The sequence below is a fragment of the Gadus morhua genome, chromosome 19 (genome assembly GCF_902167405.1).
Source record: "Gadus morhua chromosome 19, gadMor3.0, whole genome shotgun sequence".
Lineage (NCBI taxonomy): Eukaryota > Metazoa > Chordata > Actinopteri > Gadiformes > Gadidae > Gadus > Gadus morhua.
In genome coordinates, this window is record NC_044066.1 from 13,248,583 (window position 1) to 13,263,591 (window position 15,009).

General features: G+C 53.2%; 1 protein-coding gene across 22 annotated transcripts in view; it reads right to left on the reverse strand.

Annotated features, from left to right (window-relative positions):
• Positions 1-15,009, reverse strand: part of kmt2e (lysine (K)-specific methyltransferase 2E) — a 34,494-nt gene that overhangs the window by 2,805 nt on the left and 16,680 nt on the right. For 3 of the 22 annotated variants that reach the window (XM_030342077.1, XM_030342076.1, XM_030342096.1), the window contains 16 exons: positions 13,397-13,596; positions 13,255-13,293; positions 12,855-13,079; positions 11,880-12,037; positions 11,349-11,466; positions 11,107-11,216; positions 10,359-10,638; positions 9,491-9,649; positions 7,584-7,655; positions 6,821-7,003; positions 5,954-6,322; positions 4,949-5,251; positions 4,231-4,381; positions 3,649-4,016; positions 2,848-3,531; positions 85-380 (listed from right to left, as the gene is read on the reverse strand). In XM_030342077.1, the coding sequence (XP_030197937.1) occupies positions 85-380; positions 2,848-3,531; positions 3,649-4,016; positions 4,231-4,381; positions 4,949-5,251; positions 5,954-6,322; positions 6,821-7,003; positions 7,584-7,655; positions 9,491-9,649; positions 10,359-10,638; positions 11,107-11,216; positions 11,349-11,466; positions 11,880-12,037; positions 12,855-13,079; positions 13,255-13,293; positions 13,397-13,596 (3,715 nt within the window). The remainder of the gene's footprint in view (positions 1-84; positions 381-2,847; positions 3,532-3,648; positions 4,017-4,230; positions 4,382-4,948; positions 5,252-5,953; positions 6,323-6,820; positions 7,004-7,583; positions 7,656-9,490; positions 9,650-10,358; positions 10,639-11,106; positions 11,217-11,348; positions 11,467-11,879; positions 12,038-12,854; positions 13,080-13,254; positions 13,294-13,396; positions 13,597-15,009) is intronic. The other 19 variants (XM_030342087.1, XM_030342098.1, XM_030342088.1 and 16 more) reach the window with 19 other exon arrangements.

Here is a 15,009-nt window from a genome sequence, read left to right on the forward strand (position 1 = left end):
TCCCGGTCTCCCTGACCCGGTCTGAACCGGTTCTCCGGTGCTAACGGCTCACATGCTGTCTCTGAGGTGGGTGAGGGGTCGTACCATGTGCCCTCCCCCGCCTCCCTCTCCGGGCCCTCCCCCTCCTCCCCCGCGGGAGGCTCCTTCAGGGCGGGCGGCGGGAGCGAGGACGACGAGGAGGAGACGGCCGCCGCGGGAATCGTGGGCTGAGGAGGAGGAGGCGGCGGGGGCGGGGCTTCGCTGGCGGTCTCCGTGGCGACGGGGAACACGTCGGCCACGCCCAGCGGCGCCAGGGAGGAGACGGGGGAGCCGCAGTCCGTCTTGGAGCCGCCGCTACGCCGCGCCTCGCGCTGCCGCTTCCTGTACTCCAGCAGAGACACCTGAACACACACATACACACACACACAAACACACACACACACACACACACACACACACACACACACAGTGAGAGAGAGAGAGACAAACACGCACACACACACACACACACACACAGTGAGAGAGAGAGACAAACACACATAGGTTAACACACAAACACAGTAACGTCATTGGACACAGTACTATGCTCCTCCACCAGCAGGGGGCGCTGCTGAGGTAAACACTGCTACTGAGGCTCAGCTACCAGTGGTTCACTGGTCAACGGCTGCTGAGAGATGGTCTTGTTTAGGCTGTGTATCAAGGGTTATAGGTTAGAGATGGTTATGTTTAGGCTGTCTATCAAGGGTTATAGGTTAGAGATGGTTATGTTTAGGCTGTCTATCAAGGGTTATAGGTTAGAGATGGTCATGTTTAGGTTGTCTATCAAGGGTTATAGGTTAGAGATGGTCACAGGGGTTGACACTAAGGTTTCAAAAGCACTTGCCCATCGGGCAAGTACAGGTCAGGTTCAACTTGCCCGAATGTAATGTTCACTTGCCCAATTATAATCTGAATCGTGAACGGGCCTCTTTTTGCCAGGCACCCAGCCTGGTTTTGGGGGGGCTCAGAAAAATCATGTTAGCTTCCACACATGTTGTGTTTAAAAAATAACAAACTACTCTTTGTTTACTTATTTATCGAGCGGTCACATCGTGCCATGAAGTGATTTCAGTCCACCGTTCCAACCTATTAAAGCTATCGCCAAGTTATATGTAGACCTGCATGATTTTATGCAAATGTACATAACTAAATGTCAGAGGTAGTAGCAAAGATATGTCTTTTTAACTTTCAAGTTTCTTGTAGCTCTAACTGAATAATCACAATTGCGTTTCTAGTAGGGTTGTCAGTCACGATACTGGATTTTCTAACTTCAACACTATTCCTGGAAAAATATCGATATTCTATACCATTTTTGAGGAAATTTTTTTTCAGGAAAGAACATACCCAAAGTAGATTATATAGTAGAATAGATTATATCTCCATAACTGCAAGGGCGATAATGTCATCTTTGGGCCAAAAGAAAGATTGTTGTGCAAGTGAAATATTCAATGGGGATAATACTTGGTTAAAGTGAATAAAGCCATGGAACACGGCATAAGTGGAAGATAACATTTCCACCTGAAATAATTATCAGTATCAGTTGGTCATTATCAGTTGGGAGCGCTGTCTTACTATGAGACACAAATAAAGGTAGATATCTTACAATTTAGACACTTGACACCTCTATTTAAAGTTCAGGGCAATCGAATGCACCAAGCCAAACACTCGCAAATAAATATATGGCCACTAGATTGCGCTGAAGAATATGTTTTCTGATTGAAGGCAATTTACCTATTTCCTAAGAAACCTTCTCTTATTCATTGATTGAAAACACCATGTTAAGTTGCAAAATTTGGCCCATACTGGATAATCTGTTTATGGTGGTTTTATTCGATCAGAATCAACTTTGTGGACAAAAATCACAAAGGTAATACTTCATTTTTGGTTATTACAAGAAAAGGGGACGTTTCTTCTTAAGTTGTTATTTGCGAGTTTTAGTCACAGGATGATATGGTTTGGACTGTTGGAATAAGTGGAGGCTCAGCTTTCATGTATGCAGTAGTTTGTGAGGGTCCAATTTCGTGAAAAAGATCGCTATTGCTCTGTGCATGTGCACAGTTATGAAACCCAAATCCGTGTTCTTGACTTCCTTGATAATTTGCCTCAATCCAAAGTACTTCCAAAGTAACCGCACTCCTCCATCACTACTCCATTTAACTTCTACCTAAACCGTTCGCGGAGGTGCTGCACTTGAGATGCTATCTGTGTTGGCTAACCTGTAGCACTGCCAGAGACCGCACTGCGAGTGAGTGACAGAAGGCGGGGCTATATTCGCACTGAAGCGATGCGTGTCTGTTAACTCTCTTTCCGAGAGAAGAGAAGACAGCGCGCTGATCAATTGCAAATACTTCTATCTTGTGTGGTTTTGAGGAACAAAAGGTTGTTCTGCAGTTTCTAAAAACATTTGAATAAATAGCTTTTATATTAACATCCACCCAAAATCCACTTGTCCGTTCGGGCAACCAGAATAAATCTCAACTTGCCCAAACATTTTTTTTACTTGCCCCGGGCAAGCGGGCAACCGTTAGTGTCAACCCCTGCGGTCATGATTAGGTTGCTTATCAAGGTTGAGAGACGGTTGCGAGCAGGTTCAGTACGTTTTTATACGTTAGAGAGACGGTTGGCTGGGTAAAGCAACGTTGTGGTAAAGTTAGTTTCTAATGTCCCTCCTCCACAGGATAATATAACCTATGTACTGATACACACCTCACGTACAACTGGGTTCTACTGGTACTTTACTGGGCTCTCTACTCAGTCTATCTTGTGAAGGGCATGGATGACCCCAGAGGAAGACCTCGCTATATCTGAAGGGGAGGGGCATGTGCGTACCTTCTTCTTCTGTGGTGGGTTGAGCGCCGACCCCCCCGGGTCCAGCGCCCCCTCCCCGCTGAGCGAGCGGGAGAAGGCCAGCCCGCTCTGCTCCTCGGGCCCGGGGTAGAACAGCTGACAGGGGGCCTCGACGAAGGCCGTCGGCACGGCGACCGCCCCCACCACCACCACCGCCACCGCCGCGGGGGCCACCGCCGGGCCCCCCACCACGGGGGGCACCACCACCACCACGGGGGCGCCGGCCGCCACGCCCGCCTCGGGCCGGAAGGGGGAGACCAGGGGCTCCAGCGTGTGGGAGGGGGTGAGGTCCCGCAGGTTGGAGTTGACCGGGGAGAAGGTGAGCCCCGGGGGCCCGGCGCCGGGGGCCCTCTCCGGGCTCTTCAGCCAGACGGGGAAGGCGGACGACGAGGAGGTGGAGGAGGTGGGGGGGGGGACCTCCGCCGCGGTTGAGGAGGGGGGAGGGGCTTCGACGACAACGACGACAGCGGCGGCGGCGGTGGCGGCGGCGGGCTCCGCCGCGGCCCTGCCGTCCGACTGGTCCTCCGGGACGCCCACTGGCTCCGAAGGCTCCGGGACCGGGGTCTGGGGGCTCAGGGGGGCCGAGGGCAGGTCCTCCGGTGGGGGCGTGTCCGGGACGGGGGCGGCCACGCAGGGAGGGGCCAGCAACGAGGGGGGACGCTCCGCCTGCAGGGGTCAAGAGGTCACACAGGGATGAGGTCACACGGGGACATAAACCCAGTGGGACGACCCCACGGAGCGGCCCACAGCCAACCAAGAGGACGAGGAGGACGGACGTCTTACCTCCTGGGTGCTGGGTCTGCGAACGGCCTCCGGCGAGCTCTCTACCGAAGACTCGCTCTGCGAACAGACGGACCAATCACAGGGCGGCTGGGGCAGGCTGTAGGCGGGGGCGTGTGGGCGGGGCGTCAGCGGACATACCTCCTGCGGGGTGACAAGTGCCTGTGTGGGGGTTCTGGGGAGGATCTCCACGGTGGTCTCCTCTGTGCGGGGTCGCGGCGGGGTCGCCAGCAAGGAAGGCGTGAGGCAGGGTTCGGATTGGTCGAACCGGGTGGGCGTGGCGCAGGGGGAGCCGTAGGGGGTGGAGCTCTCGGAGAGGCAGCAGTCCAGCTGGGTGAGGCGCCGCTTCTTCAGAGGAGTCGGCAGCTCTGCTGGGGAACACGCACGTTGGTTCAGATCCCTGGTTCCACAGTTCAGAAACTACAGGGTTCCACAGTTCTAAAGTACAGAAGTCACAGAGCTCCACAGTTCTAAAGTTCAGAAGTTACAAAGAGTTCCACAGTTCTTAAGTTCTAAAATCGAGGATTTCAAGTGCCACGCCCAAAGCACCAGACAGAACCCTGTGGTCCCCTGAGGGACGTGTACCTGGTAAGCAGCAGCCGCCGTTGTAAGGGAGGGGGCTGTCAGAGTCTCCGTTGATGGGGGGGCTCAGCGGACCCTCGGTGGGCATCAGCAGGCCGGGGCGTCGTATGGGGCTGGTGGAGCCCTCCTCCTCTAGAGCCTGCTTCAGCCAGCGCTGAGGAACAACACAAGGCACAAGGTGAGGTCCTCCTCTAAGCCTGGGGGCCCGCGAGTCTACAAGGACGACCTCTTGGACCAAACTCCCTCCATGAAGCCTCCTACTCATGGGAGGTTATCAGATCATATTGAATGGTGAATAACTCCCCAATAGTGAGGCTGATGGACAGGGTCACCTCTCAGCATGCCTTCGGTTCCACTAAGATCTACGTTTTTCATGCAATAGCAACTTTCTGCCCGTAAGTGTTCTGAAGTGACACTTCAGAACACTTCATACAATATTGGGGAGTTCACTAAAGACAATCAGATAAGACTTTTCATGAATAGGACAGTCCAGGGAGGGAGCTCAGAGGTGGGGGTGCCCACGGCCTCCGAGGGACCAGAGCCTGAGAGGGGGGGGGGGGGGGGGGGGGGGGGGGGGGGGTCAGGGCGCTTCGCTCAGACTGGGGGTCCCAACACGAGCCCCAAGGGTTCAGTGAGGTCATGAGCCACGCCAACGTCCTGCTCATGGCCCGCCCCTCCACACAGGGGGGGGCTCATGAAGGCACCCCGAGGGGCCGCTTACCTTCTTGCAGGAGCCGGTGGTGGGCGGGGTCTCGGGCAGCTCTCGCGAGCGCCGGCGGCCGGTGGGGACGCCGGGCGTGCCGGGGCTGCGGTTGGCCATGAAGGGCGAGGAGAAGCGGACGTAGTGTTTGGGCGTGCTGTACACCTGCGGCGAGCACGCCATCCCCGGTAAGGCGTTGAGCTGCGTGGCGAGCACCTCCGGGTCGCTGCTGATGCGGAGGGGCCGCTCGGGGACCGGCTCGGGGGTCCGGGCCAGGCCCCGCTCGGGCTGCTTGTCCCCCACCCAGTCGCTCACAAAGTGCTGCTGAGGGACCAGAGAGAGGTGGGGTTAGGACCGGAGAGGTGGGGTTAGGACCGGAGGGGTGGGGTTAGGACCGGAGGGGTGGGGTTAGGACCGGAGGGGTGGGGTTAGGACCGGAGGGGTGGGGTTAGGACCGGAGGGGTGGGGTTAGGACCGGAGGGGTGGGGTTAGGACTGGAGGGGTGGGGTTAGGACTGGAGGGGTGGGGTTAGGACGAGTATAGGTGGTGTCAAGTCTTTTAGAGAGAAGGTAGAGGTGGTGTTAAGACTTGTAGGGGTGGTGTTAAGACTTGTAGAGGTGGTGTTAAGACTTGTGGAGGGATAGGTAGAGATGGTGTCAAGACATGTAGAGAGATGGTGGAGGTGGTGTTAAGACTTGTAGGGGTGGTGTTAAGACTTGTGGAGGTGGTGTCAAGACTTGTAGGGGTGGTGTCAAGACTTGTGGAGGTGGTGTTAAGACTTGTGGGGGTGGTGTTAAGACTTGTAGAGGTGGTGTTAAGACTTGTGGAGGGATAGGTAGAGATGGTGTCAAGACTTGTAGAGAGATGGTGGAGGTGGTGTTAAGACTTGTAGGGGTGGTGTTAAGACTTGTGGAGGTGGTGTTAAGACTTGTGGAGGTGGTGTTAAGACTTGTGGAGGTGTGTTAAGACTCTAGACTAAACTACAGGCTTTACATCCACACCCTGGGCCGCGGAGGCGGAGCAAACCTTTTTAGTTTTGAAGTTCTTGTGGGCGGAGCGGTGGCGTTCGGGGGCGGGGGAGCTGCTGTGGGCGGGGCTAGTGTCGGGCGGCGGGGGGAAGGGGGCGTCGGCCTCGGGCTCCAGGTGGGAGAGGGGCGGCTCCTCCCCCTCGGGCGCCTCCCCCCCCAGCGGCTCCCCGAGGCCGTCGGCGGGGGAGCTGGGCGGCACGTCGGAGCAGGCGCTGATGGTGCGCGTTCGCCGCCGCTGCTGGCCGATGTGCGTGCGGTTGCGCGAGAAGCTCTTCCTGTTGCGGTGACCTTTGACCTTGGCGGGCTTCAGGAGCCCCGGCTCCTCTTTGATCTCCAGGAAGGGCTGGGAGCAGACCATTTCGTGCTGCTGCAGATCACAAAGAGGCAGGTTAGAGAGAGCGCGCCCCTAAGGTTGTGTTGGACCTGCACTGCGTTTGGTCAAAGTGCTTTAAATCTCTTGCTGTAAGCCACAGGATCGCCTTAAATTGGAATCCCAAATCACCATGAACAATTACAGAAGCAGGATTAAGGACTAGTTAAGACAAACTGTAGAGGTCCGGTTACTGAGCACTGACGATGGAATTGCTTTATTATTGTGATTGTGTTTTATGCCCTTTTTTTATGCTGCCTTCTTGGCCAGGACTCTGTTGGAAAATAGATTTTCAATTTCAATGGGAATATTCCTGGTAATATTAAGGTTAATAAAAATGTACAAATATTGCGCATGCAATGACTCAACTTCAGTTAGATTCTGACTAATCGTTTTCACAGCGAAGAATGAATAAATTAATAAAGTCCAATATTTATTAATCCATCTCCATCCTCTCTTAACAAGGCTGGGGGGGGGGGGGGTGATGCAAGTCACCTGCATGACGGACGGGGAGTCGGCTGTCTCGGGCGTGGCGGGGGGCTCCTCCTTGATGCCATGAGCCCCCATCTCCGGCTTGGTGCCCCCGATCCTCTCCAGGGCCTGCTCTCGCCGCTTCTCCCTCTTCTCCATGCGGGCGAAGGCCTGGAGGATGGCCTCCATCTTCCTCTCCTCCCGGGTCTGGGGGGGACAGAGACGTGAGGCCGCTGTCTTTAGAGACCAGAAGAACGGCACTCGGCCGAGGGCAGCAGACCTCAGGCAGAGCGCCGAGGGAGGAGACACACACACTACAGCGCAGAGCCAAATGAAGAATAACAATAGCCGCAGCAAGGGAAGAACAAAAACAAAGGGTCAAAGGTGACAAGAGGTCGGGGTATTGTGTGCATGAGGGTGAGATGCTTACCCTGATGAAGCACGGGCTAGTGTGTCCTCATCGTGGTGTGTGACGTGTGTGTGTGTCTGTGGCGTTTGTAACGCAAAGACGAAGGCAAGGAGCGGGCTAAACGGCCTCTTCCGAATAACATCCAACCCAACATCCCCCAACACAGTCCCAGGAGGAGGTAGGGGTGACCTGCCAACCCCAGGGCTTATCATTGGCCAGGCATGACACACATGTGGCGTGTGATCAGCTGGACGGCGGTGCCAGTGAGCAGGGCAGGTCCTGGCTCCCGCTTGGGGAGTGGGGGGCCGGGGGCTGCCCGGGGGGGGGGGGGGCGGCTGGGTGGAATGGGGTCGGCCTCATGTGATCATCATAGTTTACCTCCTTTGGTCGCCCTCCCTTCCAGCTGGGGGCGGGCCCGACGGCCAGGTGGGACTGCTCCAGGGGGCAGGCCTGGATGGTTCAACGAAGAGACAGCCCAGTTTAGAGACACACCCGCACACGCACACGGGCCGGGCGTCGCTAGGAACACGTGCATGGCGGCCGGGGTTAGGAGGCGTCTCAGCACCGCAGGGCCACGCGGCCGTCGGCGGCCGAGGCTTCCTCTTCAAACGAGGCTGAACGGGGTCTGAACATGCAGTCTGAACTCCACTCAAGGGTTCAACACAGCCCCGTTTACCCTTTAGCACATCCCTCAACCCCTCTGTCCACCCAACAGTCTAACATCCTGGACACACCCCCTTCTTTTACACGACCCGTTACACTGAGCATACGATAACGGAGGGCGTTCAGGGATTGGCAGCAGGGAACGCCACGATGACGGACGCTTTTCTGACCAATCCGTGCGCTCGCTAGGGCAGAAAATCTCTGTTGAAACACTGTCGACCAACCACCATGTGTCATCACTTTAAAGACACCCAATCAGGGTTAAGACACCAACACACATCCCTTGGCACGGAAAAACCCATCTTAGAAAATACTTGTCGATACCAAAGTCTAGCTTGGGAAGGAGGCGATCCTATTGGGCAGAGCGCCATTGGGGAGCCTATCGGATTGGAAGGCCATTATAACCGTGGCAACCGGACTGTCCTCTGCTGCCCCTTTCCTCCCGGCCATCCAGCATTTGATTGGTCCATTAGGGGGGCTGTGTGCCGGTCAATGATGCGTCAGTGTTTCACACCTCGCGGCTCTATCGGGTGACTGCGGTGTCGTCTTCACTGTGTCCGTATGTGCTCGTACAGTACGAGTGTTTAATGTGTGTGTACAATACGATCGTTCAATGTGTGTGTGTACAGTACGATCGTTCAATGTGTGTGTGTACAGTACGATCGTTCAATGTGTGTGTGTACAGTACGATCGTTCAATGTGTGTGTGTACAGTACGATCGTTCAATGTGTGTGTACAGTACGATCGTTCAATGTGTGTGTACAGTACGATCGTTCAATGTGTGTGTACAGTACGATCGTTCAATGTGTGTGTACAGTAGGAGTGTTCAATGTGTGTGTACAGTAGGAGTGTTCAATGTGTGTGTACAGTAGGAGTGTTCAATGTGTGGGTACAGTAGGAGTGTTCAATGTGTGTGTACAGTAGGAGTGTTCAATGTGTGTGTACAGTATGAGTGTTCAATGTGTTTCTTACTGTCCAGTATGTTGTCAGTCAACATCTTTTTGAGACGTAAGGCTCAGAGGCAGGGTGATGTGTACACAGTGTATTGGTGGGGGGAGGAGATTCCAGCAGTCACTGGGGGCCATTTCCAGCTCCCAGCAGGACTGAAGGGCAGAGCTACAGCAGGACAGCAGCGGAGTTGTTTGGGGGAATGGGTTCTGGTTCTGGTTCTACTAGGGGACACTGTGGGGAGCTGTGCGCTTCTGGCCCATTTTGTCCAAGGGAGATCCGAAAAAAAGAAAAGAAAAGCCAACCGTTTCATCTTTTGTTATGTGCTTGTCTCCATGGTTACAGCTACACTATGGCGCCACAGGTGGCCCCTTGTGGGGGGGGCGGGGGAGGAGAGTGAAGGCTGTCGGGAGGGGAGGTACGCACGCAGCACCCAGGTGGAGCTGGCGGGAGAGGCGCGGCGGCAGCAGGGCGTAGCACTAGCAGAGGCAGGGTGGGGGCCTCGTCTAAGACGACAGCAGGCACAGCGGTGCAGTTCAGGGCGGGGGGGGGGGGGGGGGGCGGAGCTGGGGCCGGGAGAGCTGGGGTCCCAGAATGCACGGCGTGAACAAGAACAGCAAAATAAAACAACTACTGAGAACGGAGCTGCAGCCCACCTAGTCTCTGGCACTTACCATCTTCCTCCTCCTCTCTGCCACCTGCTCCTCTGACTCCATCTCTACTTCATTGCTAACGGAGGTTTTGTCTTCTAGATCCTCATATAACTCAGGGTCCTGGAAGGGGAGGGCAGAGGGCCAGAGCTTTAGCGGAGGCTCAATCAGTCTGGCTACAGACTAGAGGAGAGAGAGAGGGAGGAAGAGAGAGAGAGAGTGAGAGAGAGAGGAGGAGAGGAGTGCTCTGTTGGGGGAGGTCGGGAGGAGGTTGGGGGGGCTGGACCACTGGCCGAGTGATATACTGATCTGACCTTTGACACTAGTGGACCAACTAAGCACCCGACTATAAAAGTAATAAATCACGCCCCGGACCGTCCTAGCCGATATGCTTTACCAGCCTGTTATATAATATATATTGATGCGTGTACTTAAACGTGTGAGTCCCCTTTATTGACAAAGGTGTGTGAGTGTGTGTGTGTGTGTGTGCTGTAGGACTATCCTATGTTGAGCAGTAAGGGGATCAAATGAAGCCCGTTCTATTGAGCGTGGCCGGGCTCCCCCCTGCTTGGTCAGAGAGGGCTACACTGCTGTGATGTGAGACAGTGGTGCGATGGATGAGGATGGATGATGAGAATGGGGGAGGAGCAGGGGGGGAGGGGGGGGGAACTGAAAAGACAGAGCAATAAACGGCTCCTAGACATCAACACATCATGCAGAGAAAACAACAACAACAACAACAACAACGCTACAAGAACGAGACATGCCTAGTTACCATGTATACACGCTAGTACACAATACAGACAGAATGGTGCTGAAGTAACTCAGTGAGGGGGTCAAACAGGGAAGGGGGCGTGTCTGGAGCATGGCCCAGGTAGGGGGAGGGGCCTACCTGGTTGTTGGATATGGAGAGGCGGAGCGGCGAGAGTTTCCTCTGCTTGCTGCCGTCGCTGACCCCCACGCCGCCGCAGCCCAGCGCCTTCACCTTGCCCTCGCCGTCCAGCCCCAGGTTCTGGTTCTGCCCCAGGTCCTCCCGCGTCGGGTCCTTGTCCTTGCGGCCCCCGGCCCGCCGCCGGCTCCCTGAGCCCAGGTTCTCGATGGGCTCCAGGTTGTGCTTCAGCACCGGGCACTCTGGGTTCCCCTTCACACACGCACAGTCCACCTTGTACTTACTGAGAGAGGGGAGGAGACACAGAGCAGAGGGTCAGGAGGAGGAGACAGAGGAGAGGGAGAGGAGGAGACAGAGGAGAGGAGGAGGAGGAGGAGACAGAGGAGAGGGTGAGGAGGAGGAGACAGAGGAGAGGAGGAGGAGGAGACAGAGGAGAGGAGGAGGAGGAGGAGACAGAGGAGAGGGAGAGGAGGAGGAGACAGAGGAGAGGAGGAGGAGGAGGAGGAGGAGACAGAGGAGAGGGAGAGGAGGAGGAGACAGAGGAGAGGGAGAGGAGGAGGAGACAGAGGAGAGGGTGAGGAGGAGGAAGTGGAGGAGGTGGTGGTGAGGAAGAGGAGGAGACATGGAGCAGGTGGTGGGGAGGAGGAGGAGGAGGAGAATGGATGGTAAGGAGGACACAGGAAGGGTAATAGGAGGAGACAGAGGATGATAGGAGACAGGATGGATAGGACGCTGGTGAGTCGGTCCTCACCAGCTGCTGTAGTCGAAGTCAAAGCCGATGGTGATCTCGGTGCCCTTGCCGATTGGCCGCAGAGAGTAGATGTACAGGTGCAGCATGCCGTCCTCGATCACATGACGCACCTGAGGAAACACGCCAGATCACAACACTGCCTTTCATTTTCTCCAACACTGCAAAAGACCAGGCCCACTGAGAGGTCAGAGGTTATTGTTCCGGGGGGGGGGGGGGGGGGGGGGGGGGTCCGCGCCTCCTACCTCAGCGTTGGGGGTACAAGACCGCCGGATGAAGCGCGCCTCGTTGCCAAAGCTGCGGGCGTCGACGCACATCTCCAGCCCGTCGAACTTGGAGTAGAACAACACGAAGGGGTACGGCCTGCAGCGCACACAGAGACGCAAACATTACCCTCTCATCTCCCGGAGCTGAACACAGGGGGTCTTATATCATCTTTTTTCGTGTGATATCGTGTTTAACACATGGATGTTAATTCTGCCCTATCCCTGCTTTAGCTCGTTTAAGTGTGACTCACGATATCCAATATCATTCAAATGGGTTTGCATCTACATGTTGTGGTTGGATAAGGCGTTGCTGTAATCTCAGATACGGGAACCTGGTTATCAAAGCGGCATGCAAAATGGGATAATGAAACAATCATGTGTAATCCTTATTTTATCATTCTATTCAAAATAAAGTAGCATTTATTTGATATTGACCTGGCCAATGGGATTCGAGTACTCTTGAAGAACAGAGTGACCCCTGACCGCTTGAAAAACAGAGTGACCCCTAACCTCTTGGAGAACAGAGTGACCCCTGACCTCTTGAAGAAGTACCCATTGGCCTCAAACTGCTGGCGCAGCATGAATCTCCCGCGGTACTCGATGATGAGGGAGTCCGGTGCCAGGTCCCTCACTGCCTTCAGGATCTTCTTGTTCTTCTGCACCTGGCTCTGCAGGGAGAGAGAACCCAGAGCAAGCATGAGGAACCACCACTAGTGATCCATCAGTACAAACAGCATTAGATCACAATATACACATTATAGCAAGATCACCATTTAAGTTGCATCAAATCACAAAATTACCAATATGTATTGTTGATATATATTGACATGAAATCCTATCACGATGTAGGCTTAACATATCACAATATGGACACGACACCAACACCATGTGGGGATACACACGACACCATGTGGGGATACACACGACACCATGTGGGGATACACACGACACCATGTGGGGATACACACGACACCATGTGGGGATACACATGACACCATGTGGGGATACACACGACACCATGTGGGGATACACATGACATGCTGCGATACACATGACATGCGGCGATACACATGACATGCGGCGATACACATGACATGCGGTGATACAGATGACATGCGGTGATACAGATGACATGCGTTGATACACATGACATGCGGTGATACACACGATATGCGGTGATACACATGACATGCGGTGATACAGATGACATGCGGTGATACAAATGACATGCGGTGATACAGATGACATGCGGTGATACACATGACATGTGGTGATACAGATGACATGCGGTGATACACATGACATGCGGTGATACAGATGACATGCGGTGATACACACGATATGCGGTGATACACATGACATGCGGTGATACACACGATATGCGGTGATACACACGATATGCGGTGATACACACGATATGCGGTGATACACATGACATGCGGTGATACACACGATATGCGGTGATACACATGACGCTGCCCTCACCTCCACAGGGGGCTTGAAGGAGGCCGGGTGCGTGTTGTAGGCGAGGCTCTTGCCGTCGCCCTGCTCCTTGACCCTGAGCAGCACCTGGACGTCCTCGCTGTACTGGTTGCTGCTGGCCTCCTCGTAGCGCTCCATCCAGGCCTTGATCTTGTTCTCCCACAGCGAGGGGGGCTCCGACAGCTCCAGCTCCGGGGAGGTGCCGCCCTGCGCGGGGTCAAAGGTCGGCTGTTGAAGGGTGAGGGGTGAGGGTGTAAATGGTGAACAAGACGGAAAGAACAGGAACTCTGGCGGCCTTCGTAGGAGCTATGCAACCAGGGCATTCTGGGTATGGTAAATAAGGCTTGAATGTTGATGGTTTGAATTAAGGGCATTCACACTTTATTTTCATGCCGTCATTTACCTTTACTCTGGAAGATTTTCTGGAGCCTTCACGGAAAGCCTGCGAGTCAATAAAAGAAAAGACGACACAAATGAGTTATCGACGGGTTCCCTGGCACGCGATTGGTCTATGAGCCCGTCAGTCAGAGGAGAAGTGGGCAAACCTTCTTGGCCCGAGCCGAGGCGGCGGGCGGCTCCTTGTCGCCGCTCCTCTTGCGCTTCTTGTCGATCTGCTTGTTGCCAAGGCGCCCGGTCGTCAGGGTGATGGAGGTGGGCGTGTGCTGGAAGGCCGAGTAGAGCTCCAGCGGCACCTCATCGCCGCTCTCCGTGGCGCTGGTGTCCCCATCTAGATCAAGATACACTCCTAATCAATCAGCCAGCATTAATCACCATGGGTCACAGCACAACTCAAAAGCATCACAGGTCTAGTATGGATAGTTATACATAAATAGTTATCTAGGGCTGCAACTAACGATTATTTTAATAATCGATTAATCTGTCGATTATTTTTTCGATTAATCGATGAATCGGATATAAAAAAAAAAACATTGTAATTGCCGCATCTTTATTCAAAAACGGAACATTACTTCAAATTCACAGTGCAGACTGAAGTGTAAAAACACCAGGTTATTGCTCCAACGTCCCGGAACTATTAAAAGTAATATTCAATAATAAAAAGATTAAAAAAATATAACTGGAATAACACAAAAAAAAAACATACAATGTATGATATACTTTTATATGTATGTAAGGGATGTCCATGGTTAACCGGTCAAACCTATTGAAACCATTTTCGAGACTCCTTGAAATAGAACTTGTAATATTGCTTTAATTGCTGATAAGATGACGATGGATCAAGATAGGACATTAAACAGGTCATAATTCTATCTTTACTATCTATTTTATATTACTGGGAAAACAAGTTTTCACCAAAATCTTTTTTTTTTTCTTTACTGCTGCATTTGAACGCATCAATCATATTACTGAGCCGTTCTGAACACATCACATTTGACACTGTTTGTGACCATTGGTTAGTTGATTTTTTTAAGCTAACTAGCTCTATATCCTGCCGATTTTAACATGGATTTAAAAACTGCATTACTATTTTTAACTGACGGGACTTTCTACACCGTCCGGTTGTGTGATTACTACCGCTGCTTTGAATGACTGTTGATGCACGCGGTGCCGACTCCGAGCACGTCTGCACAACGTCTGCAGCAGCAGCAGCTGACAGTTTTCGGTTGGACTAGAAGGATACTGAGTTGAGGGAGTTTTTTTAACCCAAAGACAGTGAAGGTACAACACTTTTATGTAGGCCTACAGTGCAGTTTTAAGATATGACCAAAATACAAGCTGTGGTCGCTCACACAGCTCGCTGCGGGCGTGCATGAACCGTGAACCAACCTGTCGGCGGCTGGCTGTAAACAGTGCTGCGCCTATGAGTAACTTATTAATCGCGCGACACAACGAATCGACGACCAAATTCGTTGCCAACGCATTTAGTCATCGATTTTTATCGATTTTATCGATTCGTTGTTGCAGCCCTATAGTTATCATACAATTTTTTTTCTAAAACATAACAATTGAAGTCAATACAAACAAACCAATAACCATGAATTGATTTTAATGTTTGAGCTGAAATATTCATATAGTTTGAGGGACGATATATAAATCCACTGAACTGCTCATCTATGAATAGAGGAGAGATTGCTTTACAGTCCTATCCGTCCATAAAAACACACATGGCAGCACCAGCAGAATATGTGTGTCAGTTACT